This window comes from Polyodon spathula, chromosome 6 (genome assembly GCF_017654505.1).
Source record: "Polyodon spathula isolate WHYD16114869_AA chromosome 6, ASM1765450v1, whole genome shotgun sequence".
Classification (NCBI taxonomy): domain Eukaryota; kingdom Metazoa; phylum Chordata; class Actinopteri; order Acipenseriformes; family Polyodontidae; genus Polyodon; species Polyodon spathula.
In genome coordinates this window covers 68,769,927-68,796,943 of record NC_054539.1, presented here as the reverse complement: position 1 = coordinate 68,796,943, position 27,017 = coordinate 68,769,927, and the positions used below count along the sequence as shown (strand labels likewise).

Sequence of the window (27,017 nt, the reverse complement as noted above, 5' to 3'; positions counted from 1 at the left end):
AAAAAAAAAAAAAATGCTGACTTGATAAAGAACCTTCTAGCTCACACGTGTGGTTGTACATTAGTTCAAAGTATCACTGCAGTTAAAATCGAAGGATCTTTAGTGCCTTCCCCATTACCATTAAAGATTGTACAGCATTTAACAAGATTTTACCACCAGACCCAAAGCCTTATCTCCAGCGCTGTCTCCACCTCTATGATATGGGATTATGGTGGTTTACTGGCTGTGAATGAACCATCATCTAGCTCTGCTTTACTTAACTGATACAAATGGAGGTCACCAGAATATCAATGATTTGATTAATTTAAGTGCAGTCAAAACACTTGGACACACACCAAGCAGTCATGATAGTGCAGCAGAAATCAGACATAGAAAAATGCACAGCATGGTTGTGGGAACAAAGCAATAACAGGGGGATCTCTGTTCTGTTAGAACTTGATATCTTAAACAGGAAAACTGAAGTGTAGAACAATGCTTGCCAACAGTGAAAAGATAATTTCTGTTTTGTAAACAGATTTCATATACAATATCCAGATGCTCCTAAATATATATTTCAACCTTTCAGCTAATAAAAAGTATGCATAGTTACACTTTAAAAAACAAACACTAAAATATTAAACCTGTGAATTGTACTGCATTCTTTCTGCACTAAGTTCTAAATATGTCCAAGTAACTGGTAACTGTATGTGTTTAACTGTTAAGCAATACAAGACTAGTCAACAGCTGATGTGCAAAATAATTAGAAAAATGGGAAAATCTTTTTTTTTTTTTTTTAATTTAGAGTGACCAATTTTTAAAATTTTTCCCCAATTTGTAATGTCCAATTGTTTAGTTTTTTCTCCTCACCGCTGCGAGTCCCTGCACAGCACAGATGTTCTGAGGGCATGTGAGCGTCCTCCGACCTCACAAGCCTAAAGCAAAAAACGCTTTTACGACAAGCAATCTAGAGCAGAAGTGGGCAGGCTACCGATCCCGAACTGGCGCCGTCCAAGCTGAGTGACTCATCCTGCGCTCCCAGCAGCAGTGCTTTAATTGGATGAGCCACTCGGGGACCTCAAAATATGAAAAATTTAGCAAAATACTAAAATACTTAGCTAAATACTTTACTACCTATTGCACTGGGAAAATAAAAGTAAAAACATGCAGCTCAGAAAAAGGGGAAAATTAAAAATATCAGTAGTGGCCTTAATGGAAAAATTAAAAAAATAACAAAAAAAAAAACACATGCAAAAACAGATCCCATTCTACATTTCTGTTGTTAAATCACTTCAAGCCATACAGAAACACACATGCCAGTGAAAAGAGTGAAGTGCAGTAGGAAAACTGTTTGCTGTGCAGACTGTCCATGCAGGTCACCTGTGCTCTCAGGTTCTGATGGATTGTGAGGGAAAGGTTCAGGTTGGGGTTCAGGCTCTTCCTCCAAGTCAGAATCAGAGTCAAAAAGCAAACAGGATCGAGAAGGCTTAGAGTCAATGCTAACAGAGGTAGAGGAGCGCTGGTAGGTGAAAGACATGGCCTCCGAAGTGTGGGAATGAGTGATACGAACTAAAATACAGATCAGGGAAAACAGACAAAAAAGAAAAGGGAAAAAGTAATGTATAGAAGCAACTGAGAATATATATTAGCACATTAAATGACAAAAGCAGAAGAAAGAAAAAATGTAAAAGTGACACGAATGTGGCTTTGTGTACAAAGTGCTGTAATATGTTGGTCTTTAAATGTATTTTCTATAATGAAAAGAGGACATTATTGAAAAAAAACACACCTACCCTACATTACCATTCTGACATATGGAACATGCTACTGTTTACAATAATCAAACACATTAATAAACAAATCCACAGATTTAGTACCAGGGTATGCATCATCTGTGTCGAAATCTGGTCCACTGCCAATACTTGTGTCCAAACTATGAATATTTAGAGAGGCCAGATGACAGCGGAGCTGCTCAATATCGCTGTCTTTGCTGTCCAGTGCCATCTGCAGCTCAATTCGCACCTGGCTTTCATCAGTTATGAGCTATGAAAACAAATATACAAATGTAATATTAACCAAACTATGTTTATTATTATTATTATAATTATGTAAAATTAAGTAACACACAAGGAGTGCTTACAATTACCTCTAAGCTAACTTGACAAACAAAGGGACCCTTTCCTCATTGTTACTAACAATTGTATAGATGTAAAATGTACTTATGCAATGGTGCTTTGTTTGGAAAACGTCGAACCATGCCTACATGCTTATTTTATTTATATATCACCATACCTTCCCAATTGTAACCCTTAAGCCAATCATATTAGTCCAATCATATTAGTCCTTCAATAATCTTGTGCATTATAAAATAACAGAACATATAAAAGCCACCCTCCACAACACATAAAATGTCAAGGGTGGTAGATGGTAGGTAGATTGAAGATGAAGACGTTTCAATCTGTTCTCTTCTAGCATGTGTGCCCATCAAGGCTTAGCCAACAAAAACTCAAATTTAAAAACATCTTTACCGCTTGCATCTCATTGATCTCTTTCTGGTACTTGATGAGCATGCTGTTTAGTTTCTCCTTCTCGGACCGGAGCTCCAGCTGCAGCTTCCTGTTCTCCTTCTCTTTCCTGCGCACGTCAGTGTCGTTCCCACGCTTGCTGCCCGCTCCTACCCGCACTTCCTTGCGGTTCATGATCTCCGCCAGCTTGTTGACAGCCTGTCAACACACACCCAGCATTTATACAATTGGATTCGACAGTACCACACCTGCGATCAAATTATTATTATTATTTTTTTTTTTTGCTTTAAAGATAAGAGATATTACATTAAGGAGAAGTATAGCTCTTAATTAAACCACATACTTACACAGAATAGCATGAAAACAGATCAAATGCACAGGACTAAAGGAATGAGCTAGTGAGAATCAGTAGTTCCAAGTACTGCCACCCCCCCACCCCCCCATATAAATAAACAAATAAATCAAGTTTCATCTTGAAAATACCAGATGTGGAATGCTGCTATTTAAAGTTCCAACATGCCATCACGCACCAATGAAATGTAAAATGGACAACACTGTTCTCAGTATGAAAACTGAATGTCTGCACTGAGAATTTAAATAAGTCTTAACTTTCTTAAATAATTCAGACAGCAAATTTGTTAATGTGGCTTTTATGATCTTGCTTTTCAAAAGGACCAAGAAAGGTGTCATTAATAAGGTTACAGCAAAATGTTAGGGTTAAAATTATAAAGTGTCATACATGTTAACGTTGTTAACGTCATGCATAATTACACACTGAAAAAAATCCAATGCAATACTTCCCACACAACAGGTAGTTGCTCAGAATTTAGATTAAATATAATGATATACTGATATTCTTACCTGTGTCTTCAGTGTTCTTTCAGACTGCAATTGTTTCTCAAACTGCAACTTGATCATTGCCATGGCTTCTTGTTCTTCTTCCACCTTGTGCAGTTCTGTTTTAAGCGGTACATATTCAGGTCAAAAAACATTCATGTCTACCCAAGGAGAGCTTGTAGACTCTAGAGGGCTGACCAATTGATTTCATTGATAGAAAAACAAAGCCCAATATATTTCTTACTTTCATGAGTTTCTTTTAATTTGTTGTTCAAGTCTTCCTTCTCATTTGCTAGGTTTGCCACATCGCTGGTTAATGTTCTATTAGCTTCCTCCAGCTAAAAAAAGAAAAACAAGATTTATTAAAAAGCAGAATTTTTGCTATTTTTTGGGGGATTATAATGAAAATCACAGCCTTGACAAAAAGTCTTTCAATTTGAAAAAACTAACTGCAGGATGCACCTGTACGTACGTATACATCTTCAGCTAGCCATTAGAAAACTGGTCAAACACAGCAACAGAAAAAAAAAAGAAGAATCATATTTTTATTCTTGTGTTGGTTTGCTGCGCTTCGGTTAGCTTAGGGTTGATTGAATGTGACAGGTACCATAGAAATAAGCACTTTTAATGTTTTGATTATGTGTCATTACTTTGTAAAAATACAATCTTGGTAATTTAAGGCACAGTATTTGCGTCCAACTGACCGATCCTATTGTAGAGTCCTTTTCCGCCAACTCCTGTCTATGCCTGGCCATCATCTCTTTGATCTCCAGCTCTTTCATGATCTTCTCTTTCTCCAGGTCCGAATACTGCTCCTCAGCAATGGAGCGAGCCAGCTGTTCAGAGTCTGCCTTGGTCAGAGTGATCTCCAGCTGTGCTGCCAGGGAATCTCTGCAAAAGCACAAACACAACAGGATTGGAAAGGTTAGTTCCCAAATTCAAGTTCTTACCATTAAAATCAAACTTTATTAAAAGTACAATTGCTTTCTGACATGAACAAAGTACTAAATATCCTGCAGTGGACAGAATGGCACCTCTCATCTTGCAGCTCCTGGAGCTTCTGTTGCATTTCTTTGCACAGCTTGTTCTTTTCTTCACATTCTTCTTTCAGTTCTCGAACCTGGGTCTTATACAGGGTCTGCAATTATACGAATCAAGAGTTAACTGTATGCTACCCTGTCCAACTACATTTGAAAACAGGTATATCTGGTAGAGCACAGATTTGTGATAAAGTATTCTTTTAAAACAGAAAAAAAAAACATGTACAAATATATCCTGCTCCAAACAAGGCGGTGTAATCATAGATTCAATAATCCCGAATTCTTCTATTATTCATGCTAATGAAAAACAGATATCAAGTGAGGTGTCAAGTGAGAATATTCAAATAGCCTTCGTACCTGTTGCCCACCCATACTTCAAAATGGTGGATCACCACCATGGACACCAAACAGGTCTGGCATTTATTGCAGTACAGGCAACGAGTGTGTAGACGAGTATGTAAAGAAACCCTAATTGTTTGCAGAAGTGTATGCTGGTAGTAGGAGTATAGTGGTAGTTAGCATTTAATAGTATGTGTGTAGTTTAGCCTAGTGTTTAAAGCAGTACCATCGAAAATTTATGGTTTAAACCCCATGTTAACAAGAAATTGCTGCCCAACAGAGTTTGTAATTTTATTGGTATATTTAAGAATACAATATTTAAAAAAAAAAATACATACTATCTATGTATCTGTCAAGCTGCATTTAAAACCATCAGGTAAAAAGGCAGGACTTAAAAGTGTTGTATATTGCTACCTAACATGCAGTCACAATAAAACCTGTTATACATTAAACAATTTAAAGTATACCGAGAAGTACTGCTCAGCTTCAAACTGATCCTGAAGTTCTTTCATCTGCCCATCTGCGTCCTGGCGCTCCCTTAAAACAAAACCAGACACCTCTCAGGAAAAATAGATGAGCTGCAGCACTGGTTACAAATAAACCACGCACACACTTACAGGAAAACCTAACAATTCAACTTATTCAACTTCAATTCAAAAATTCAACTCATTGAGCAGAGAATGTTTTCAGTGTCCTTTATGTCTAATGATGAAGGCAAAGAACAAAGTTTTACCGTAGAATCTAGTATTGAATTTTTGCATAAAATAAACAAACTTAAAATGGTAGAATACATATTGTAGAACAACAAAGACATTTGATAAAACCTTTACATAAATGTTTCACTAAAATTCTCTAAATGTCACTGAAGAAATTACAATTTCTAGTTGAAACTTTTACTATATAAAATAAGCAAAACTAGTAAAATAAAATCAGATGTCATGTGGTGTTATTTCAGAAGAAAATAATCCATAAGCACTGTCAGAGGTATGAACTTGACACCCGTAAACCATGCTATGGGCATACATAAGGCCTTTCACATTTTCACTATTGAATTCTGCAAATATTACTAGTAGAAAAAATACTGCCTGTAACTAAACAGTACAGTAACAACAATTACTACTGACTTCTTTCATAGTAAATGAATTAATTTAAACTAAAAGACTATTGTTCCTGCTTTATCAAAGATGAAAAGATTTTTTTTTTCCTGGCAATGCAACATATGCAAAGCCATCTAAATCCCACTGCACTTGGGAGCCAATTCATTTTTTTCTTACTTGCGCAGCTCGCTGTTCTGCTTCTCCAGGGTCGATTTGATCTCCAGCAGGTGATTGATCTCCTGCTTGAGCTGCTTCTCTGACATTTTCAGCGAGTTCACTTGCTGGCTCTGCATCTTCAGGTCGTTCTGCGTCAGACTGCGCTTCTGTGTCTCTTGCTCTATTTTCAACGTCAGATTCTTCACCTGAAAGAACACACATTTCTGATCAGGACACAGATAGCCTTAATGTGCCAAAGGAACACAGATTTTTATATGCTTTTTATTAGGCTGATACTTTAATCATTTTAACTGCTTTTTCCAAATAATTAAAACCAGCACCTCAAAGAGCCTCATGTGTTTCCCTCATGGCAGAACAAGACTTACCATAAACAGAAACAATCTCAAAATGCACGAGACTGAGGCAGCATTCAACAATGCAGCAAACCAATGTGTTATACTGCTGATTTACTTGCTGCAATGTTTACTGCTGACCCATGCAGATCAATGTAAGTAATCCAGTATCAAACTATATTTTAAACTGTTATGCTAGCTAATAATAGTAAAATGTTCAGATTTATTTGTGACAGTGCAGATCAAACATGTGAGAGTATCCCCAACTGACCAGAGGTTCAAAAATCTAATCATGTGTATGTAATGTCACAGATTGATCAAGGTAAATGATACAAAACTTGTTACAAGCTTTAGCCCATAATTTGCAAAATGTGTTTGACATATTAAATAGCTGAGAGTTGTGAATATCTAAAAATATGCAAAATAGTCTTCTCACTGTAATTTGGGAGGCATATTTGGTTGCCACACTACCAGGCTGAAAGTAAAATATATAATAGTTATCAAGGATTCAGGCCATACCTCTTCTGTTAGTTTTTCCTTCTGCCTATACACCTCTTCCAACTTTTGAGATGACTGTTTGAGATCACAGTCTAGCATAGAGCACTGCTTCTCAACCTCCAGCAACAAGTTTTCAACCTTCATTTTTGATGTTCTTTCCTCCTGAAGCTTCTTTTCCATCTCTGTGGGGAAAACAAACCTTTTCAGCGGAATATTGTTATAAACAACAATCCCACCACATGATCAGGCTGCAATGTTTACATCACAGTAAAGCCACAGCAACACATTTGGGGCTAATATATAACATAGAAATGGTGCCTGGAGAAATCATGTAAACTTTGTATATTAAAATCCCCATGAATCAAACATTACCACCATTTAACTCTTCATCAGAAAACCTTAATCAAAATCTTCTGTACAATTGGTTGCCCCTTTTTTTTTTTTTTTTAAGAACATTTTTCTCATCTTCACAATTTTTTTATTTTTATTAACCAATTGAGATTTCATATCACCTTTTCTGAGAAGGCAACGTTAACAGCATATGTTTTTGCCACTTACCTTTCGTGGCCTCTGACTTTGCTCCCTCAATGGATTCATAGATCTTGTTTTTGTCTGCTAGCCGTGTTTTTGTAGCTTTATGCTCGGCTTCCTCCTGCTCTAGGCTCTGCTGCAGCACTTTCAATTGATAAGTCATGTCTATTTCAATGTTATTCTTCTCCTGCATGGGGAACAAGGATATACAATAGGTCAGAAGAGAGAGAGAATGAAACTATACATACAATTCAGACTCACCAATTTAAAACTAGTAAACTTGTTCCATCAGAACTATGATTTAGATTGAAGCACAAATCAGTAATCTACAATAACCTCCAACTTGCATAAAGTAGAGTACAACAGAAAGTTTAATTTTTCCAATTGTTAGACAGAACTAACAGAATGGAAGGTTTAAATACATGTAAGCCAATTTATAATTGTACTTCTACTTCAGTATTCAGAGAAGGAAAAAAGTGCCTAGCTTATGCTTTTCTAAGATCTAACATAACTCACCTTTTGAATGTCTGTCAGCTTCTCATGAAGTTGCCTTTTGTCTATTTCAGCTTTGGATACTGAAGCTTTTACATTTCTGAGCTCCACCTCCAGACCAGAGATTCGTCCTAAAAAATATTACAAAGAAAGTGGTAAAGCTGCCATATTATTTGTTTTATATACAGCTCTGGAAAAAATTAAGAGACCACTGCAAAATTATCAGTTTCTCTGGTTTTACTATTTATAGGTATGTGTTTGGGTAAAATTAACATTTTTGTTTTATTCTATAAACTACTGACAACATTTCTCCCAAATAAAAATATTGTCATTTAGAGCATTTATTTGCAGAAAATGACAACTGGTCAAAATAACAAAAAAGATGCAGTGTTGTCAGACCTCGAATAATGCAAAGAAAATAAGTTCATATTCATTTTTAAAAAACACAATACTGATGTTTTAACTTAGGAAGAGTTCAGAAATCAATATTTGGTGGAATAACCCTGATTTTCAAGCACAGCTTTCATGCGTCTTGGCATGCTCTCCACCAGTCTTTCACATTGATGTTGGGTGACTTTATGCCACTCCTGGCACAAAAATTCAAGCAGCTCGGCTTTGTTTGATGGCTTGTGACCATCCATCTTCCTCTTGATCACATTCCAGAGGTTTTCAATGGGGTTCAGGTCTGGAGATTGGGCTGGCCATGACAGGGTCTTGATCTGGTGGTCCTCCATCCACACCTTGATTGACCTGGCTGTGTGGCATGGAGCACTGTCCTGCTGGAAAAACCAAGAGCAGAAGGAAGCAAGTTTTCTTCCAGGACAACCTTGTACTTGGCTTGATTCATGCCAAAGCTGCCCGATTCCAGCCTTGCTGAAGCACCCCCAGATCATCACCAATCCTCCTCCACATTTCACAGTGGGTGCGAGACACTGTGGCTTGTAGGCCTCCCCAGGTCTCCGTCTAACCATTAGACGACCAGGTGTTGGACAAAGCTGAAAATTGGACTCATCTGGGGGTGCTTCAGCAAGGCTGGAATCGGGCAGATTTGTCTTTGTGAAGGACGCATGAATCAAGCCAAGTACAAGGTTGTCCTGGAAGAAAACTTGCTTCCTTCTGCTCTTGGTTTTTCCAGCAGGACAGTGCTCCATGCCACACAGCCAGGTCAATCAAGGTGTGGATGGAGGACCACCAGATCAAGACCCTGTCATGGCCAGCCCAATCTCCAGACCTGAACCCCATTGAAAACCTTTGGAATGTGATCAAGAGGAAGATGGATGGTCACAAGCCATCAAACAAAGCCGAGCTGCTTGAATTTTTGCGCTAGGAGTGGCATAATCACCCAACATCAATGTGAAAGACTAGTGGAGAACATGCCAAGACGCATGAAAGCTGTGATTGAAAATCAGGGTTATTCCACCAAATATTGATTTCTAAACTCTTCCTAAGTTAAAACATTAGTATTGTGTTGTTTAAAAATGAATATGAACTTATTTTCTTTACATTATTCGAGGTCTGACAACACTGCATCTTTTTTGTCATTTTGACTAGTTGTCATTTTCTGCAAATAAATGCTCTAAATGACAATTATTTTTATTTGGAATTTGGGAGAAATGTTGTCAGTAGTTTATAGAATAAAACAAAAATGTTCATTTTACCCAAACACATACCTATAAATAGTAAAACCAGAGAAACTGATAATTTTGCAGTGGTCTCTTAATTTTTTCCAGAGCTGTGTGTATATATATATATATATATATATATATATATATATATATATATATATATATATATATATATATATATATATATATATATAAATTTATTTATTAAGTCAGATCAACCTAGTCTTTATATTTAGTCCAATACTAGTGCCTCACAAAACAAAAAAAAAAAAAAACTGCTTCTTATCAGTAGATAACAGAGCACAGGACCAATCAAAGTTTTTGGAGCCAATAATACAACTAAACTCAGTATTAAACAATGACTGACAATGTTTCATAACCATAAAACCATTTCCTAACAGAAAACAGCTATGAATCGCCATAAAACTGTAGAGCACACCCCAAAAATTACTAAATCCTGTATCCATAAACATGTCAGGTTAGATTAGTTTTGTGGTAAACACTCAGGATATAATCCCTTCTAGAACAGAATTTAGTATGACATTTGTGTCTGTTACACTGTTTTAAGCAGTGTTGAAGCAAAACTTCAACGGTGTAGTAACAGTATTGAGATGATTTTAATTACTTAAAAAAAATAATGCTATTAAAACAAAGCTTGACCACACTAAGGCAGGAGCGTTAAATACCTTGTAAATCGCTTATGATCTCCGAGCCTTGGCTTCGATCTCGTTTTTCTGACTCCAAGGCTGACTGCAGGCTGATGAAGTCCTTTTCGAGTTTGAGTTTGGTGTTTTCCAACATGCAGCACTTATCCTGTAGTTCCCGATTATTTGACTCCAGCTGTTGTAACTGTTTTGTCATCTCTGTCTGGTTCTTCCTCAGCCTGGCTGCTGTATCAGACTCTGTGCGCAGCAAGGAATTTGCTTCATCCAGCTAATGAGCCACATGAGTAAAATAAAATGATTAGCAACATGAACAGCGACCTACATGGGCTTTAGTAGTGCTGGAACTGACTTGGGGCTTAAAAACTACAAAACAAGTGCTTTAAGAAAACTGAAAAGCCCAAGTTGAATACAAAAATGCTACCATGTGCACCTTCTGCCAAAATTCATTCTGAATGGTCAATCACACAAAGAAAGAGATGTGGTTGCTCACACATATTTGGTTGATATACCCGTCTTTTCTTTTTTACATGTAGTAAAACAAGATTGAGATGGCGGTCTTAAAATGCATGATATTAAACTCATTGTAATTTGGGTTAAACACATGCAATCCAATATGCCTTTTTACACATATCACTATTTAATTCCGCACTTTACATCAGTCTATGGCGCTGAATTGAAACACTTTGTGATCACACACACCTGTCTTTGCAATTGTATATTCATATTATTCGATATTTGAGAACTCTGATTCCGCCTCTTCAAATCGTCTAGTTGATCCTTTAGGCTGTTAACTGTAAAAGTATTTTATGCATTATTCACTTATTTTTATAAATACAATTTAAATCAATGACTTGCAATATGTTTGACACATATATATATATATATATATATATATATATATATATATATATATATATATATATATATATATATATATATATATATATATATACACACCCACAGCATTTAAAAATAAATCCCAATCCACATACCATCATTTTCAAGGCTGCGTTTTTTGTCTGCTTCGTTTTCAGCTTTCCTTTGATACTCTACATTCTTGTGCTGCAGCAACGCTTTTTCCCTTTCCAACTGCCTTAGATTTGATTCAAGATTTTTCCTGGAGCTAATCTGAAATGTTAAAGCACAGATTACTATGGACAAGAAAATCAGATTATCAATGTATTTTTCTATTTCTTACTGTACTGTATAAGACCATGTAAAATTAGTTTCCAGACCAGGCTACAGCAAATTATGAATGGCAAATAAAACCTTAATAAATTTACAAAAAAAGATAACTTAGTTTTCCAGATTCTTCATTGCCTCAGCCACTGCCTTGTAGTTATGTTTACTCACACACAAAGGCATGACCATAGAAATCAATACGGATTCCGAAATGTGGTTTGGAAACTCTCTAATGTCCCTGGGGCTGGTCATACTTGCTGAGTAATGTGTGACTAGAGAGAAGTTATTTACATATTAATGTGATAATTATGTCAATATAGGACATAGCCGTATTCTCTACAACATCTAGACCCACTTAAACCAAAAATGACCTACTTTTTGGATTTTTCTAATGATTACCAAACTTTTTTTTTTTTATAAATTAAACTAAAGTTTATATATTTTAAGCTCAGAATCTTTCAAAAAGATAATACCATTCAAGTTATAAATCTATTAAAAAAAAAAAAAAAAAAAAAAAAACACCTAAAACTCACATACTGTATTCACATGCAATCTATAATATCCATTTTGTTATTGGTTTTGATGGAATACAAAAAGCATCACCTCTTCATCCAGCTCTTTAGATGTTTTTTCAAGACGGTTACCGACAGCTCTAGGAGAGGAGTAAACAAAAAAAATGAATACATCAAACCTGTTAATTGAGGTTGTGGGTTCAGAAAGCAAGTAACTCCGATAGGATTCCTATAAAAAGACAACTGACAGGTATGTACATTTCCTGTGGCAATCTCGTTTCAGGGGACCTTTAGTGCCGCAAAACAGAGCTTTTTTTTGGGGGGGGTGAGCAACTGTAACTTAATCTACTGTAGCTGTAAGAAACTGAATTCTTACATAACAGAGACAGCCCTCTTCTTCACTAATTAGTAACACAATGTAACACAGCGTTCTCACCAAGGCAGATTCTACTTTTTCTCACGTAATACAGAATTAAAACAAACGAACAAACAATCATAGATGTACCTGCATTTCTGCTCCAGCTCATCTTTGGCTTGCATTTCATTGTTGAGCTTCTCTTCTATCTGATGCAACAACTTCTGGAGCTGTGCAGACTGTAGGACAGTGAACGATGTGTAAAGCTTAACTTTGTGAGAATGAATGTACATAAAAATATAGTACGTAGACAAGGAACAGATTTAAATAAAAAAAAACAGTATAAAACGTCACTTACCGCTACACTGTCCTGTAAATAGGAAAAAAAAAAAAAAAAAAAAAAACTATAATTACCAGTGCTTAATGATATTAAATATACATAGTTATTTTAAGTAAAACAGTCCACTGCTGTACTGTAGCCTTAGAAGACTACCACTTTTCCTTGTCTGACTACAAAGAAGTCCTCTCACATTTAAAAGCTGCAGTTAAAGCATTGCTTTTATAATAAACTATGGCTAACAAAAGCTATCTGGGAATGACAAAGCTAGCCTCTTTTCTGCATATGAAAAAGTAAATCTACTACAAAACAAAACAGTTAATTTTTAAAACACAAACATAAGAAAGTTGGACCCATTTTACTCTATGCAAAATAATTATGCATGGATAAATCACATCTCTACAGTATGACAAAGTAGATCAAATAATTACAAACTATATTATAATAAATCTCTAGACACCCACCTCCCCTTTATCTGAAGTCGTGAGTTCATTTTCTACAGAGGACGGCTTTAAGTTACTTAGCAACCTGCAGAAAAGAAACAGCTCTTTTATTTTAAATCTGAATAACTGTGCCAGATGCCAATCTGTTCACTTTTTCAGTGCCCTCAGATCTAAATCTCCACTAACCCTTTTAGAGAGAGAGAGAGAGAGAGAGAGGAAAAAAAAAAGTGGTTTTTATTTGTTTTTTTTAAATCAGTCTACTTTTCATTCACTTATAAATTCCTGCTTGGCTGATGGGCATATTCATACTTTTTTCTCTGAATTTCAATCTTGCTAATCTTTACTCAAATGTTTTCTTTCTTTAAATGAAATACCACACAAAACATGAAATGCTTTATTTTCAAAAACAATGACACTTGATTCTGAAATATATATGTATGTTTATTCCACCAGATGCACTTCAGATAAGCTTGCTTACTGAGGCTGCAAGACTTACATGTCAATACCCAACATGGCTGTAATTCACAAACCTTTGCAATTGATGCTGCACACCTTGAGGATTCAAGATGCATTTGGCAAGTAATGGATGTAGATCCCTTCTGCATAACTATTCCATGCGGAAATATAATGCATGAAACAATCAGTTTTGAAAGTTGGCAAATTGATTAGGGGTTAATTAGGGGGTTCTCTTTCTTAATTACAGACAGGCAAAGGTACCTCGTACACAAATCAGATTTGGTTACCAACCAAATGCTTTAGCAGCCTGTTGTGCCGGAATTGTCCTCTTAAAGGTTTTACATTTCTGCACCTCAGTTTCCATCTGGCCTACTGGAGAGGCTAGGAAAGCAGTAAAACTCATAACATATCTAGGAGGGTGATTTTAAAAAGTGAATAATTTAATGCTACGCTGCCACGTGATGGTTTAAAATACCCAGGTATTTTTCAGAGGGTACTCTGTTCCAGATTTTTTAAAAGTCCTCTGTAGTCTGAGTATTGAAGTCTTTCTACAACATCCCAGTGGGCTACTGACAGCTTTGTAGATTACTGGAAACATTCCGAAACCTTAATAAAAAGGGCCTGTGCAAACAATGCTTAATGCTTCTATCAAAATGCGTATTCCTAGGTGTAAGTACATTGTGTACAAACAAACTAACAGCACTCAGGCAGCCTTATTTTAGTTGTACAACTTTACAATCCATCATATAAAACAGTTTCTGTTTCGCATGCAAAACAACAAAAAATATATAAAATTAACGATGCTTAGGTGCCAGTTCTAAAAATGCACTTACTGATTATCCCTGAAGTAGGTAAATCCTACAAAAGGAAGCTGGTTTCCAACAAAGGCTTTGGGGACAGGGAAAGTTTCAACGTCACCCTTGTCATCTTCAATTTCATCAAAGTTACTCGTGTCTATGTCACTACTTAATTCTGCCACTACAGGAGCTGCAGCTGAGGACAGAGAAAACTTGTCATAATTCCTTCAAGAGAATAGTGACCTTGAGAACAAAGCTTTGCAAAATGTGTTTTTTTTTCTTTTTTTTTTTACAAATATGAACTGGCAGTATGTAAAAAAAAAACAACAAAAAAATTGCATGTATGATTTATACTCTGTACTTTACCGGATACATTTGTAAAAACATAGAGTACACTAGCGAACACTTTGAAATGTGTCCCTACAGTATGTTGGTCTTCAGTATATTAAAACCAAGTGATGTTACTGATATTCTTGAAAGGTCAGCCTAGAGCAATACAGAAACAAATGTTCAATTTTTGTCCCATTTAACAGAGTTCAGCTATGTCAATCCCATAACCAGAATCTGAGATGGATTTAAACAGCTTATTATTTGCCGAATAGTTCCAGCTCTTGTGATATCAGGGGAGCACTATTTAACTTGGAAGCTCCAGCCATGCCTATTGCCATTTTAACTCGAGCAATTAATGGCACTAAAATTTCTTTGGAGGCTGTTTTTCATAAGCAATAATTCTGAGGTCTAAACGTGTTTCTATGTCATGAACGTTTTATGCAGAATACCATTTTAAGTTCAAAATGTACTTAGAGAGTAAGTAGCGGGGTTCTGAAAAATATAGCGTTATACGTCCCCATGTGTTGCTACAACTGCTCAATTAATGTACCTGTAATTTTTCTTCTCCTTGTTAACATCCAGCGACCTTTTTACACTTCTAACTTTGAAGTTTGTTTCAAAGCTATTTTTAAAATGGCTGCTCTAGTGCACTGGGGTTTGAGCTCTGTCCTCTAAATCACTGCAGGAAGAGCGATTAAAAACATAAGTGCTCTGGCTTTTCTGTTCCGTACCACATTGTGTATCGTTATTGCTGTGTTACCTGTTTGACAATGTGGGCAATAATCCTTACACTATCAGCGCACATTTTGAAAAGAGCTTTGAAACAGACCCCAGCTACTTGCTCTAAGTTCTAACAAGCAGTGACAAAATAGTATAGTATAGTATGTTTAACCATGTATAACAATGTTTCTTTTTATAATAATGTTATAAATAAGAAAATTTATAACCATTCCAGCTGAATACATACATTACATATACAGCTTGCACTTTAAAACAAAACAAAAAAAAACACCACATTTCATACATTCAACATGGGCTGAGTACAAGTTCCAAACTGCTCTGAACACAGATTACAATGTTTATACCCAGCAATCTTTCTCAGCAACCCAGTCATTATAGATCATCTGCAACAGTTACCCATTAAAATGAAACTGCACATCCCACACTGCGTACATCAACTTCTATATTAGAGGACATACTGCATGGGTAATAAAATGTATGCCAGATATCCCGCACAGCACCAGATGGAGACAAATATATAATCGAAGAAATTTAAGGACTAAGCCGAAGCAAACAAAACACATGTCTAAAAAAAAACTATATTAATGACCAATCTTACTGTTACTTTTACTGTTTTCTTTCCACCATACTGTATATTGCTCACACATGATTTAAAAAAGACACAAACATTTACATAACATTAAACACAAATAATAAATGTAATGCAATGACTTACTCTCACGTATGGTGTCAAACGTCCATTGATCGTTCTTGAAGAAAGGGTGACATTTTATCTCTTCCACTCCGTTCCTCCCAAGCCGCACATCCCTGTACATAGCAATTAGTCCAGTTTAGGGTACACATCTACAAAACATTCTCCCACAATGAAAATCTGTTGCAGAAAATGTTTTCCTCTGGTTACACAGCAAGATGATTGTTTTTAAATGTTTTGTCTTGTTATTTTTTTAACTAGAGTTTTTTTTTTTATTATTATTAACAACTAAAAATAAACCAAAGTTTGGAAACTAAATAAAAAGCTGCTTGTGAAGAAAAGCACTAAAGGATCTTGAAGGACTGCCCCCCCACCCCCAGTGTTTTTCAAAGTAACCCAGCCTTTTTTGCAAGTAGCAAAATGGACGGGGCTCTGCAGCCTGCCACGTGTGGTGCAAACCATATTTCAATTTAAATTCAGACAGGGAGGGAGCACTTGCATGCGAGCCAAGGAATCAGCTGCAAATGTAAAAAAAAAACAAAAGAACTGTCCACACCATACGAGTGATGTAGGGCTCAGGTTAGGGGGTAGGCAATTCATAAAATTACTGTTATCCAATAAATAAACTTTCAAAGCAGTCACAATGAATAACATCATTGTGTACTTCACTAAAACCATGACATCACACATCAACCTAATAATCCCAAAAAAAAAAAAAAAAAAAAACCCAAAAAACTTTGTTTTTTTAAATACATTGATAGTAACATAGAATAGATATGGGATGGTCACTACTTTAAATAAAAACACAGTAGCTTATTCCTTCCTACCACATTAAGCACCTGAATGGCTAACTTGTATATGTAAAAAGAGCATCTGTTTTAAATGAATCCCTAGAGCTCTAAAGTTAAAGTAAACAGGACGACCTCCACACGTGGAAGAAGTGCTCCCGCCCCACGTTAACTGAGCCTCGCTCTTCTCAAAAACACCTCCTCCCTCTCTATAATCTCCACTTGGGCTCCAGGGCTCTGGCCCTGTACTACAGGGAGCTCTTTCACGAATGGCATTTCCTCAGGAATATGCAGTTCACCACGAACAGCCCTATACCAAGATATAGTGTTGCACTGTATATTCCAGCAGCTAGATCATATTTATTAGGCTCATACTGTTCGAGTCTTGACACACAGCCACTCCTAGTTCGTTTGTCCCTGTGATGCAGATTGAAGTGCAGTTCGGATTGCTTGGAGTGATATGTGAAACCTACGAGAACCACGTAAATCACACAAAGATGCGCATCAAACCAAGTGAACCGAGACCACTTGAAATGGTGGTCTAGGTTGGCTTTGCAATGTGAAACAAAATGTATTCCAGTTCACTTGTAAACAAATGGCTCCAAACAGTGAAGCAAATCGTGGATGTGACGTACTTCAGCAAGCACCAAGGAAAGCGTCTTCCTTTGTCACACATACGCAATGAAGGGCTTGCCAAAGAGCACACACATACACACCAGACAAGAACACCATAATGTCACATGTACACAATGACACATCACAAAAATAAATACTATTGGGTTGATTCACTAACTGCTGCAACCTGGGGCTATTCAATCTAGTACTTTAATTACTAATGCAGCAAGCGTGTTCTTTAAGCATAATAGCAAAACTGTCACAAGCAAAGAAAAGTATGAAATGACAATTGAATTATGATTTAGCACATGTATTACGTCTGGCTTTATTATAATCGTGCCATATACACTCACAGATAAAACACTGTACCAAGACAAAGCAGTACTGTCTGTACAGACATTAGTCACTGTAGAATTCACGCTGCCCAGCCTGAGTTTAGTAAATCAGCTACTGCTGCATCTGTATCTCACTACACTGTCCCGCATACAACATTTACAACAAGCTATTATTATTATTATTATTATTATTATTATTATTATTATTATTATAATGACCCTCGGTCTGCTGTAACCATGTTCGGGAAGGTTCTGTGACCCAGAGTCAAAGGTTCAACTGCAGCAGGTGCTCATGGACGTCACAGACAGGTGAATCGACACCAGTCAGTGGCTGCTGAGAGAAACGGACTGCGGAGACGAAAGAGAGCTGGAGCTGCGGAAACTAGAGAGCTGGCTACCGAGATGAAGAGTATGGTGTGAGGGAAAGACAGCTGAAGAACAGAAAGAGAACTGGAGAAGAAACAATAAGAGAGAGCTAGAAGCGGTACTAAGTATTCGGGGGTAGACTTACATTGTTTACGCAGTCTTCCAAAGTCCTCACTGACTAACTATGCTGTACCTAAATTAATTCAGTTGGCCTTATTTAACACATTTCTGTGACTAATAAGGCTGTTTTTGAAATAAATCATTATAGATCAAAGACTTGAGGTCTACTAATCGGGTACTACCGGCTGGGTCTGGGCTTCTGTACTAAATCGGGTACTACAGGCTGGGTCTGGGTTTCTGTACTAAATCGGGTACTACCGGCTGGGTCTGGATTTCTGGAAAGTTCACGTGCACCACGTCGGGGTGGAGGCTTGGCAGTTACATATCCCATCAATGTTGCCCTGACCCCACCTCCCGTAATTGATTCATTTGAATGCCTGGCTTTTAATCTACTTTCTTCTCAGCTGCTAGCAGTAGTGCTCATCTATCGCTCATCAATTCCTTTTTGGATGAGTTTCCCAACTTTTATCTTCTTTGGTTTTGGATTTTAGTAAGATTTTAATATCCATGTTGACTCGCAGCACTTTCCCTTCTCAGTAGAATTTTTTGTGTTATTCACATGTTAATTTTCCCACACATAATAAGGGCCATATACTCCATCTTGTTATTTCCACTGGTTTAACAGTTAAAAACCTGCAGGTTCAAGACTGGGGCATTTCTGACCACCAGGCTGTGTTTTTGATATGGAATTCCCATTAGCTATCCAAAATCGTCAGCGTAAATACAACATCCATAATTTCAAAGCAATTAACGTTGGTAAATTTGCACAATCTGTTCTGTCTTCTTCCCTGGGTAATGTTGATCTATATGATACTGAGGCCTTAGTTGATATTTATAACTCAACCCTCACTAACATTTTAAATAGTTTAGCCCCGGTAAAAACAAGAAAAGGTCCCCCCCCCCCCCCCCCAGTTCTACATGGTACAATAAGCAGCTGTGTTCTATGACATCATTAGGACGCAAGCTGGAACAGAGATGGAGAGATACTGGCCTGACTCTGCATTTCTTAGCTTTTAAACAACATCTGGTAGATTATAAAGATACTTTGAACTCTTCCTTTGGAAAACAAAAACTTGGAAGGCAAGAGGTGCCTAGGTGTCTTTTTTCTACCGTTAACTGCTCACTGAATCCAGCTGGTAGTGTTGAATTAAAATAACTTATAGTTGAAAGTAACAAAATGGCTGAGTGCTTCAATAAGAATATTGAAAACATCAGATGTCTGCTTATGCTCAGTGACACAATAAAAGGGCCACGTATTAACCCTTTGCGGTCCTATGTCGGACAAGGTCCGACATTATGATTTTCCCTTTCCTGTCCGACATCATCAAAAAGACGTAAAGCACAGGTCTCTAGTCGTTTTTTCTCCAGGAAAAGCCGAGAAAACCATTCAATGGCCGAATGAAGCCGAAAAAAGGGGCATGTGAGCAATAGAGCGAACAGCTGCACCACAGAGAGAAGATGGACACAAATAAAGGAGATTGCTGCTTCCGCATCCAGCGCTCAAAGAATATCACAGACATTTGCAGAACTTTTTGAGATGTTAAAGTAATAAAATAATGACTTGGAACACACTATTGAGGAGTTTGGTGATAAAACGAGTGTGGTAATGGAGTGTGGTAACCAGCGGTGTACCACAGGGATCAGTATTAGGTCCTCTGCTATTCCTAATCTACATTAATAATTTAGATTCTGGTATAGTAAGCAAACTTGTTAAATTTGCAGATGACACAAAAGTAGGAGGAGTGGCAAACACTGTTGCAGCAGCAAAGGTCATTCAAAATGATCTAGACAAGATTCAGAACTGGGCAGACACATGGCAAATGACATTTAATAGAGAAAAGTGTAAGGTACTGCACGCAGGAAATAAAAATGTACATTATAAATATCATATGGGAGATATTGAAATTGGAGAAGGAATCTATGAAAAAGACCTTGGAGTTTTTGTTGACTCAGAAATGTCTTCATCTAGGCAATGTGGGGAAGCTTTAAAAAAGGCTAACAAGATGCTCGGATACATTGTGAAAAGTGTTGAATTTAAATCAAGGGAAGTAATGTTAAAACTGTACAATGCACTTGTAAGACCTCATCTTGAATATTGTGTGCAGTTCTGGTCACCTCGCTATAAAAAAGATATTGCTGCTCTAGAAAGAGTGCAAAGAAGAGCGACCAGAATTATTCCGGGCTTAAAAGGCATGTCATATGCAGACAGGCTAAAAGAATTGAATCTGTTCAGTCTTGAACAAAGAAGACTACGTGGCGACCTAATTCAAGCATTCAAAATTCTAAAAGGTATTGACAGTGTCGACCCAAGGGACTTTTTCAGCCTGAAAAAAGAAACAAGGACCAGGGGTCACAAATGGAGTTTAGAAAAAGGGGCATTCAGAACAGAAAATAGGAGACACTTTTTTACACAGAGAATTGTGAGGGTCTGGAATCAACTCCCCAGTAATGTTGTTGAAGCTGACACCCTGGGATCCTTCAAGAAGCTGCTTGATGAGATTTTGGGATCAATAAGCTACTAACAACCAAACGAGCAAGATGGGCCGAATGGCCTCCTCTCGTTTGTAAACTTTCTTATGTTCTTATGTTCTTATGAGTGATCAGGAGAGGATTTATCAGTACGCACGTCTATAAAGAGCTTTGCGAAAAATACAGCGAACAAGGGGTGGCGCCTGGCTGGAGATGCAGTACCTTCTGCATTTAAATATGCTGTCATTACCCCATTGATAAAAAAGCACAACTTAGCTCCTAGCTTGCCCTGTAATTATATGCCTGTTTCTCATTTACCACATTTGTCTAAGATACTGGAATGGGCTGCTGCCTATCAGCTACAAAGTCATTTAGCTAATAACAATGTGTATCAACATTTCCAGTCTGGTTTTAGATCTACGCACAGCACGCAGACAGCACTTGTCAGGGTAGTCAATGATCTACTGCTGAATGAGGATTCAGGCTTTACTTCCATCCTTGTCCTGTTAGATCTAAGTGCTGCCTTTGATACCATAGACAACACTACTTTGTTGAGTAGACTGGAAAAGGATGCTGGTGTTACAGGTTCTGCGCTCTCTTGGTTTAAATCTTAGTTGACCAGAGGGGGCCATATGTAAAAATTGGCAATAAAACAGTAGCGGTTTTTTTTGTAGTTTGTAGTCAGGAGGCCCTCGGGGGTCATTTCTTGGGAACACTAGCATTTATATATATATATATATATATATATATATATATATATAGATATATATATATATATATATATGGACCAGATTGTTCACAAGTATGGCATTAATTTCCATGCTATGCTGATGATACTCAAATTTGTACGCGCACTATCCCTGATTTGGAGTCAGACGTATCTTCTTTAACATTCTTTTTTAGTGATATTAAGAACTGGATGCAGCAGAATTTCTTACAGTTGAATCCTGATAAGACCAAGGTAATTCTGGTTGGCGCCTCATATCAGCTTCATAAATGCAAAAGTTTTAAACTGGTTATTGATGGAATTGAGACTCTACCTAGCACATGTGTATTCACAATGTTACTAACATTGCTCGTATTCACCCTTGTCTTACTGAGCCAGATGCAAAGAAGTTTATACAGTGCCGAGAAAAAGTTTGTGAACCCCAATGATAATTATGGAAATTCCATAGGTTTACCATGATAGCCTTCTTGAATCAAAACCAGTCTTTTCTTAAATATACAATAGGGTTTATATTAACCAATTCTTTTGAAACAAAATGATGTATGAATTAGACAAACAACGAGTAATTGAGAAAAAGTAAGTGAACCCCTGGTTTTATCAGCTCAATTAAGGGGATAATTAGAATCAGGTATTTAAATAATTAGGTAGATCTTCAGGGGTGAGTTTGGGAGGCCCCACCCTATATAAAGATCAGAAACTTTGTGAGTTTGGTCTTCACCATACAGGTGTGCGGAAACATGTCATGCCACAATCAAAAGAAATCTGAGGACCTCAGAAAAACAGTTATTGATGCTCATCAGTCTAGAAAGGGTTACAAAACCATTTCTAAAGATTTAGGTCTCCACCAATCAAGACAGAGTACATGTTCTAATATAATTCTAAGTCAAATTAATCGGATTTACATTGTTTTCCCTTTTTTTTTTTTTATTAGTGATGTTTTGCTTCTGCTTTTGTCTCTACGTGTTGCCCTTTAAAACTTAAATGCCTGTTGTGACGTCAACCCCCCCCCACCCAAAAGAAAAAATAATAAAAAAATCCAGCCATGAAATGCATTTCCTCCCCTACCCAATCATATGCGTTAACAATCAGTATTGCATAGTATGGTGGCCTAATAAGTCAAATAAATGAAATGCGTTTATCGTATCTACCCAATAAAGGGCCCAGAACGACACTTCAGTATGATGGTGTTTACATGAGCAGGTAAGCACTTAAAGGTAAGCTCCCAACTTTTTTCTTTACCAAACACTTAGGGCCATATTTACTATTACCGGCATGGTGGGTATTTGGTTATATGCGTTATACCTCCCATTTGTACTTCTCCCTTTCCCATTTAAAACTTCTAAATAAACAATTATTTTATTCAACGTCATATTTACTTTCTATTCCTCCAGAATCTTTTTATTTTTGTACCCAACTCGACCGTGTGTGTGTGTGTGTGTATTCTAGATGTCATTTTACATTTTTCCAATAAACAAAGAAATAAATGTTTGTTTCAAAACAGTGCTGTGTAAGATACAACCCACAATGCGTAATGTTTCGCATTACAGTTAACCATTTTAAAGCATTATGTGCAGTACATGCACAATGAGACTGGTTATGCCTTAATTCAAAACACTAAAAACGTAGATGATTAAACTATGAATACAACCCTACACTGTCCTTTAATGTGCACAACCGTTAAATGTATTCAAAGACTTACCTATCTGTTAAGAAGGCACAGATGAGGCTTTTGGCATGTTTAGAGATTTCAATATCATCTGGAAAGTTCAGAGTGTTCTTGTGATCCATAATTTTACTGTACGTTCCCACCAAAGAATCAGCATAAAAAGGAGTGTCACCTAGAAAATAAATAAATACAAATGAGACAGATACTGTAGGCTATATGTAGGGCTTGAACGTTTCAATTTATATCTGAGGGGGTCATGTCTAACTTGCTTCCAGAGAATCAGGAAGACCCACAGTGATCTAGCCATATAAAAAACGTTTTGATTTGCTAAAACACAAACCCCCTACTGTGCCAAAAAGGGACGATATAAAATATGACATCCAAATTGTGTTTCCTCAGCACTGTTCACCTCGGCAGACTCAGTCAGGCTAGTTTTCAATGCAGCTGATCAGAAAATGTAAGAATGAGACATAAAACCAAGGTCCTATTGTAAATGACTCTGCATCAGCAGTTGTTGATACATAGTTCACCCCCTGGTCTCTATAAGTCGCTTTGGATAAAAGAGTTTGCTAAATGACAAATTAATAATAAACGTGCCTCATCCTCATGGTAAGCGTAATCTTATAATAAGTATTTTAACCCTTTGCAGTCCTACTGCGGACTAGGTCCGACATTACAATTTTCCCTTTCCGGTCCGATGCTGGACCCTGACCAACATCATCAAAAAGATGTCAAGCACAGGTCTCCAGTCGTTTTTACTCCGAAAAAAGCAGAGAAAACCTTTCAATGGCCGATTGAGAGCGAAAGGAGCAGAAAGAAGCCGAAAAAAAAAAGGGGCGGATCTGAGCAATACACATAGTCCCTTCACCACAGAGATAACACAGACATAAGCAAAGATGATAGCTGCTTCCGCATCCAGTGCTCAAAGAATATCACAGACATTGCAGAGCTTTTTGAGATGTTATAATAATAAAATAATGACTTGGATCGCATTATTGAGGGGTTTGGTGATAAAATGAGTGATCAGGTAATGAAATACCAATATGTACGACTATGAAGAGGTATGTGATAAATACAGCGATCAAGGGCTGGGGCTTGGCTGGAGATGCAGTACTGAGTGTCCTGTTGATATGTTTTTAACTGTGTTTTACTGTGAAGAAAAAATACTTTTAAACAGCACATGTGAAAATAAATTGGACCCGACACGCCTGACAGGCGCTGAATAAATGGCCGCTAAGGGTTAAATAGATTAATGAAACACTTCCTCATTCAACAAGAAAACAAAAAATGTTGATTTAACTGTTACTGCAAGCCCAATTTCCTCCTACTTACCAACCAGCATTTCAAAAATAAAGACCCCTACGGACCACCAGTCACACTCCCGGCCGTAGTAACCATCCCCTCCTTGGGATTTCAGCACCTCCGGAGATATGTAATCTGGGGTCCCCACTGCAGTGTCGCACCTTACCATCCCTGTCTACACAAGGAGTAAAATATTCTCTTCAAGCAGGAATAACAATGATTGCCAACTGCGTAAAACATGTAAAATGTAGATTTGAAAATTGTACAGTGACCTAAGAAATCCAGCAGACTTAAAACATTTGGGGATCACGTGGACAATTTATCACCAAGGTAATCATTTGTTATCAACCGAAATGAATGGTTCGGTAGAAATTTTAAATGGTAAAAACATAGCTCATCATAAGATCTGCTGTTCCAGTTAAAGGAATGAAGGTACTGTACAATAGTTTCCACAAGATGGTGCTATAGCATAAACTGTACTCTCCTATCATTAGCAAAAACCTATGAGAGCACACTAAAATTCAACTTAAAATCAAGAAAGCTCATTTAGGATCTTCTGGTTTCAAAGCAAGATCAGCATGAGGCAGAATAAGGGGTGGCTTAAGTGAGGAGTTATCATTTTTTTTTTAGTATGTTGAAAACTAACAATTTTTGTCTGATCTAAACATAATAAATTGGGGTTCCCTTTTAACTGATCGTTAACTTAAACAATCCAAAAAAAAAAAAAAATTATATATATACAGTGTGTATTATACAAAAAAATCTCTCAATATAATATTGGACAAACTTCGTAACAGATTTAAAACTGTTTTGTAAGACAAAACATTCTATATTTATATAAAGGAAAAAAATGTTCATGCCAAGTCTATCTGTATTATTCAGTTTTGTTTAAATGAACAATACATCATGTCTTTAATTTGTAAATATTTAATAAAAAAATGACGCCAATAACAGTGCTGGAACTCATCAACATGTCAGATCCTTAGTTTTCAAGAGCACAGTCCAGAGAGAGGCGTGGCAAAATGTTTAAGGACAACATATTTTTCAAAAATTAGTTGACAAAAGAGATATTACAAACAAATAGTTACTGTACGGTGCTCTCTCTACAACAATACTGAAAACCTAGATTATCCTTTTGCATTTAAAATGTGTCACCCTAAAGGCTACAAGGTTTCTGAAACAAAATGAATCATCCTTACTTCATCCATCTTCATGCACGTGCCAAAGTCTGCCAACTTTAAGTGTCCATATTTATCTAGCAGCATGTTGTCAGGCTTTACATCTCTGTGTATAAAGCCCATGGAGTGAATAGCATCAAGGGCTAACACTACTTCAGCTGTGTAGAATTTGGCCCATTTTTCAGGCACATCATAGGTGCTTGTGAGATTCACCAGGTCGCCCCCAGGCATGTATTCCATTAACATGTAGAGATACCGGTCATCTTGAAAGGCACAACATAGCTGGTAAAATATGAAAAAACAACAATCATGCCAAGTAGTAAAACATTTAAAACAACTGACTATACCTTAAATAACAATGTAATAGTTAATAAACAGAGAAAAGAGCACTAACACAGAATTGTGTTCTGTAGCACATTTATTGACTGTTTCAGTTCCATGTCCAGACTAACAGCTTTACTATATGGACGCTGGATCAATCTATTATCCGACTGTATCAATGGTTGAAAATTATCTTACCTGTACAACCCAAGGACTGTTGGCAAAAGCCATGATATCTCTTTCTTCCCAGAAAAAAGCTGAATCAGACCTCTTGAGCATTTCAAATTTACTAAGGAGCTTCATCGCATAAACCTTTTGGGATGCTTTATGCCGCACCTATAATGAAAAGAACGGACTATTTTAATAAATTAAACATTAGCACCTGAACAAAGTGCCACAAAATTGTAAAACACAACATGGAAGCAACTACAGTGATTTACTCCACCATGGTAAGTATTCAATAGTAAGAAGGGACCCTGTGGCAAAGGCATGCAGATAGTTGAAATTCCTTTGTTACATACTGTGGTTGAATCACTGTAATGACAACATGACACGACATATTACCTAGCACGGGATATTCAGTACCACTGCTGTTTAATTATTATAAACTATATTTGAAATCACTACCATGATGTGTTGGTCCTGATTTACTACTTTGTTTGACGTGCAGCAAGATAAAGTGATCATTAATATTCTGTACCCTTTTTTCAGGGGACGAAAAGGTCAAAATTTATTGATAGATGGTTGAATAAACCTAACTTATTTCTACATCCAAAAAACAGAACAGCAGCTACATTAATGCTTTTTCACATTGTGTCATGGAGGGTATGGATACATCATTTCACCTGTACAGTAAACAAGCATATTTTGTAGCCTGTTGACCAGAAAATTTTGCAGAGCATTTTCAGCACCTTGCCCTTCATAAAAAATATTGTTATAAGTCATTGTCACATATTTATGCCTGGACTACAATTTCAATATTTTTTAAACCATCTGGTGCAGTAGCTATCTCTCAGGTAGAGTGTATGTGTACTCCAAAGGATGGCTGCAAGTGTGATAAAAACAGATTGCAAAAATCCTTCTCTTGATAGTGCACAGTAATACAAACAAAAAGTACATCACCCACTCGATATATCGCGGGTGTCAGGGTCC

At 36.9% G+C, this 27,017-nt stretch overlaps 1 protein-coding gene across 7 annotated transcripts in view; it reads right to left on the bottom strand.

Annotated features, from left to right (window-relative positions):
- Nucleotides 1–27,017, bottom strand: part of rock2a (rho-associated, coiled-coil containing protein kinase 2a) — a 64,273-nt gene that overhangs the window by 8,325 nt on the left and 28,931 nt on the right. For 6 of the 7 annotated variants that reach the window (XM_041253540.1, XM_041253539.1, XM_041253541.1 and 3 more), the window contains 25 exons: nt 26,064–26,201; nt 25,566–25,826; nt 24,397–24,541; nt 23,098–23,236; nt 16,003–16,094; nt 14,253–14,412; nt 12,985–13,048; nt 12,542–12,553; nt 12,334–12,422; nt 11,920–11,968; nt 11,127–11,262; nt 10,834–10,925; nt 10,156–10,402; nt 7,869–7,975; nt 7,380–7,539; nt 6,843–7,003; nt 5,992–6,176; nt 5,185–5,254; nt 4,373–4,476; nt 4,043–4,229; nt 3,583–3,676; nt 3,363–3,457; nt 2,505–2,699; nt 1,854–2,019; nt 1,357–1,545 (listed from right to left, as the gene is read on the bottom strand). In XM_041253540.1, the coding sequence (XP_041109474.1) occupies nt 1,357–1,545; nt 1,854–2,019; nt 2,505–2,699; nt 3,363–3,457; nt 3,583–3,676; nt 4,043–4,229; nt 4,373–4,476; nt 5,185–5,254; nt 5,992–6,176; nt 6,843–7,003; nt 7,380–7,539; nt 7,869–7,975; nt 10,156–10,402; nt 10,834–10,925; nt 11,127–11,262; nt 11,920–11,968; nt 12,334–12,422; nt 12,542–12,553; nt 12,985–13,048; nt 14,253–14,412; nt 16,003–16,094; nt 23,098–23,236; nt 24,397–24,541; nt 25,566–25,826; nt 26,064–26,201 (3,337 nt within the window). The remainder of the gene's footprint in view (nt 1–1,356; nt 1,546–1,853; nt 2,020–2,504; nt 2,700–3,362; nt 3,458–3,582; nt 3,677–4,042; nt 4,230–4,372; nt 4,477–5,184; nt 5,255–5,991; nt 6,177–6,842; nt 7,004–7,379; nt 7,540–7,868; nt 7,976–10,155; nt 10,403–10,833; nt 10,926–11,126; nt 11,263–11,919; nt 11,969–12,333; nt 12,423–12,541; nt 12,554–12,984; nt 13,049–14,252; nt 14,413–16,002; nt 16,095–23,097; nt 23,237–24,396; nt 24,542–25,565; nt 25,827–26,063; nt 26,202–27,017) is intronic. The other variant, XM_041253543.1, reaches the window with a different exon arrangement.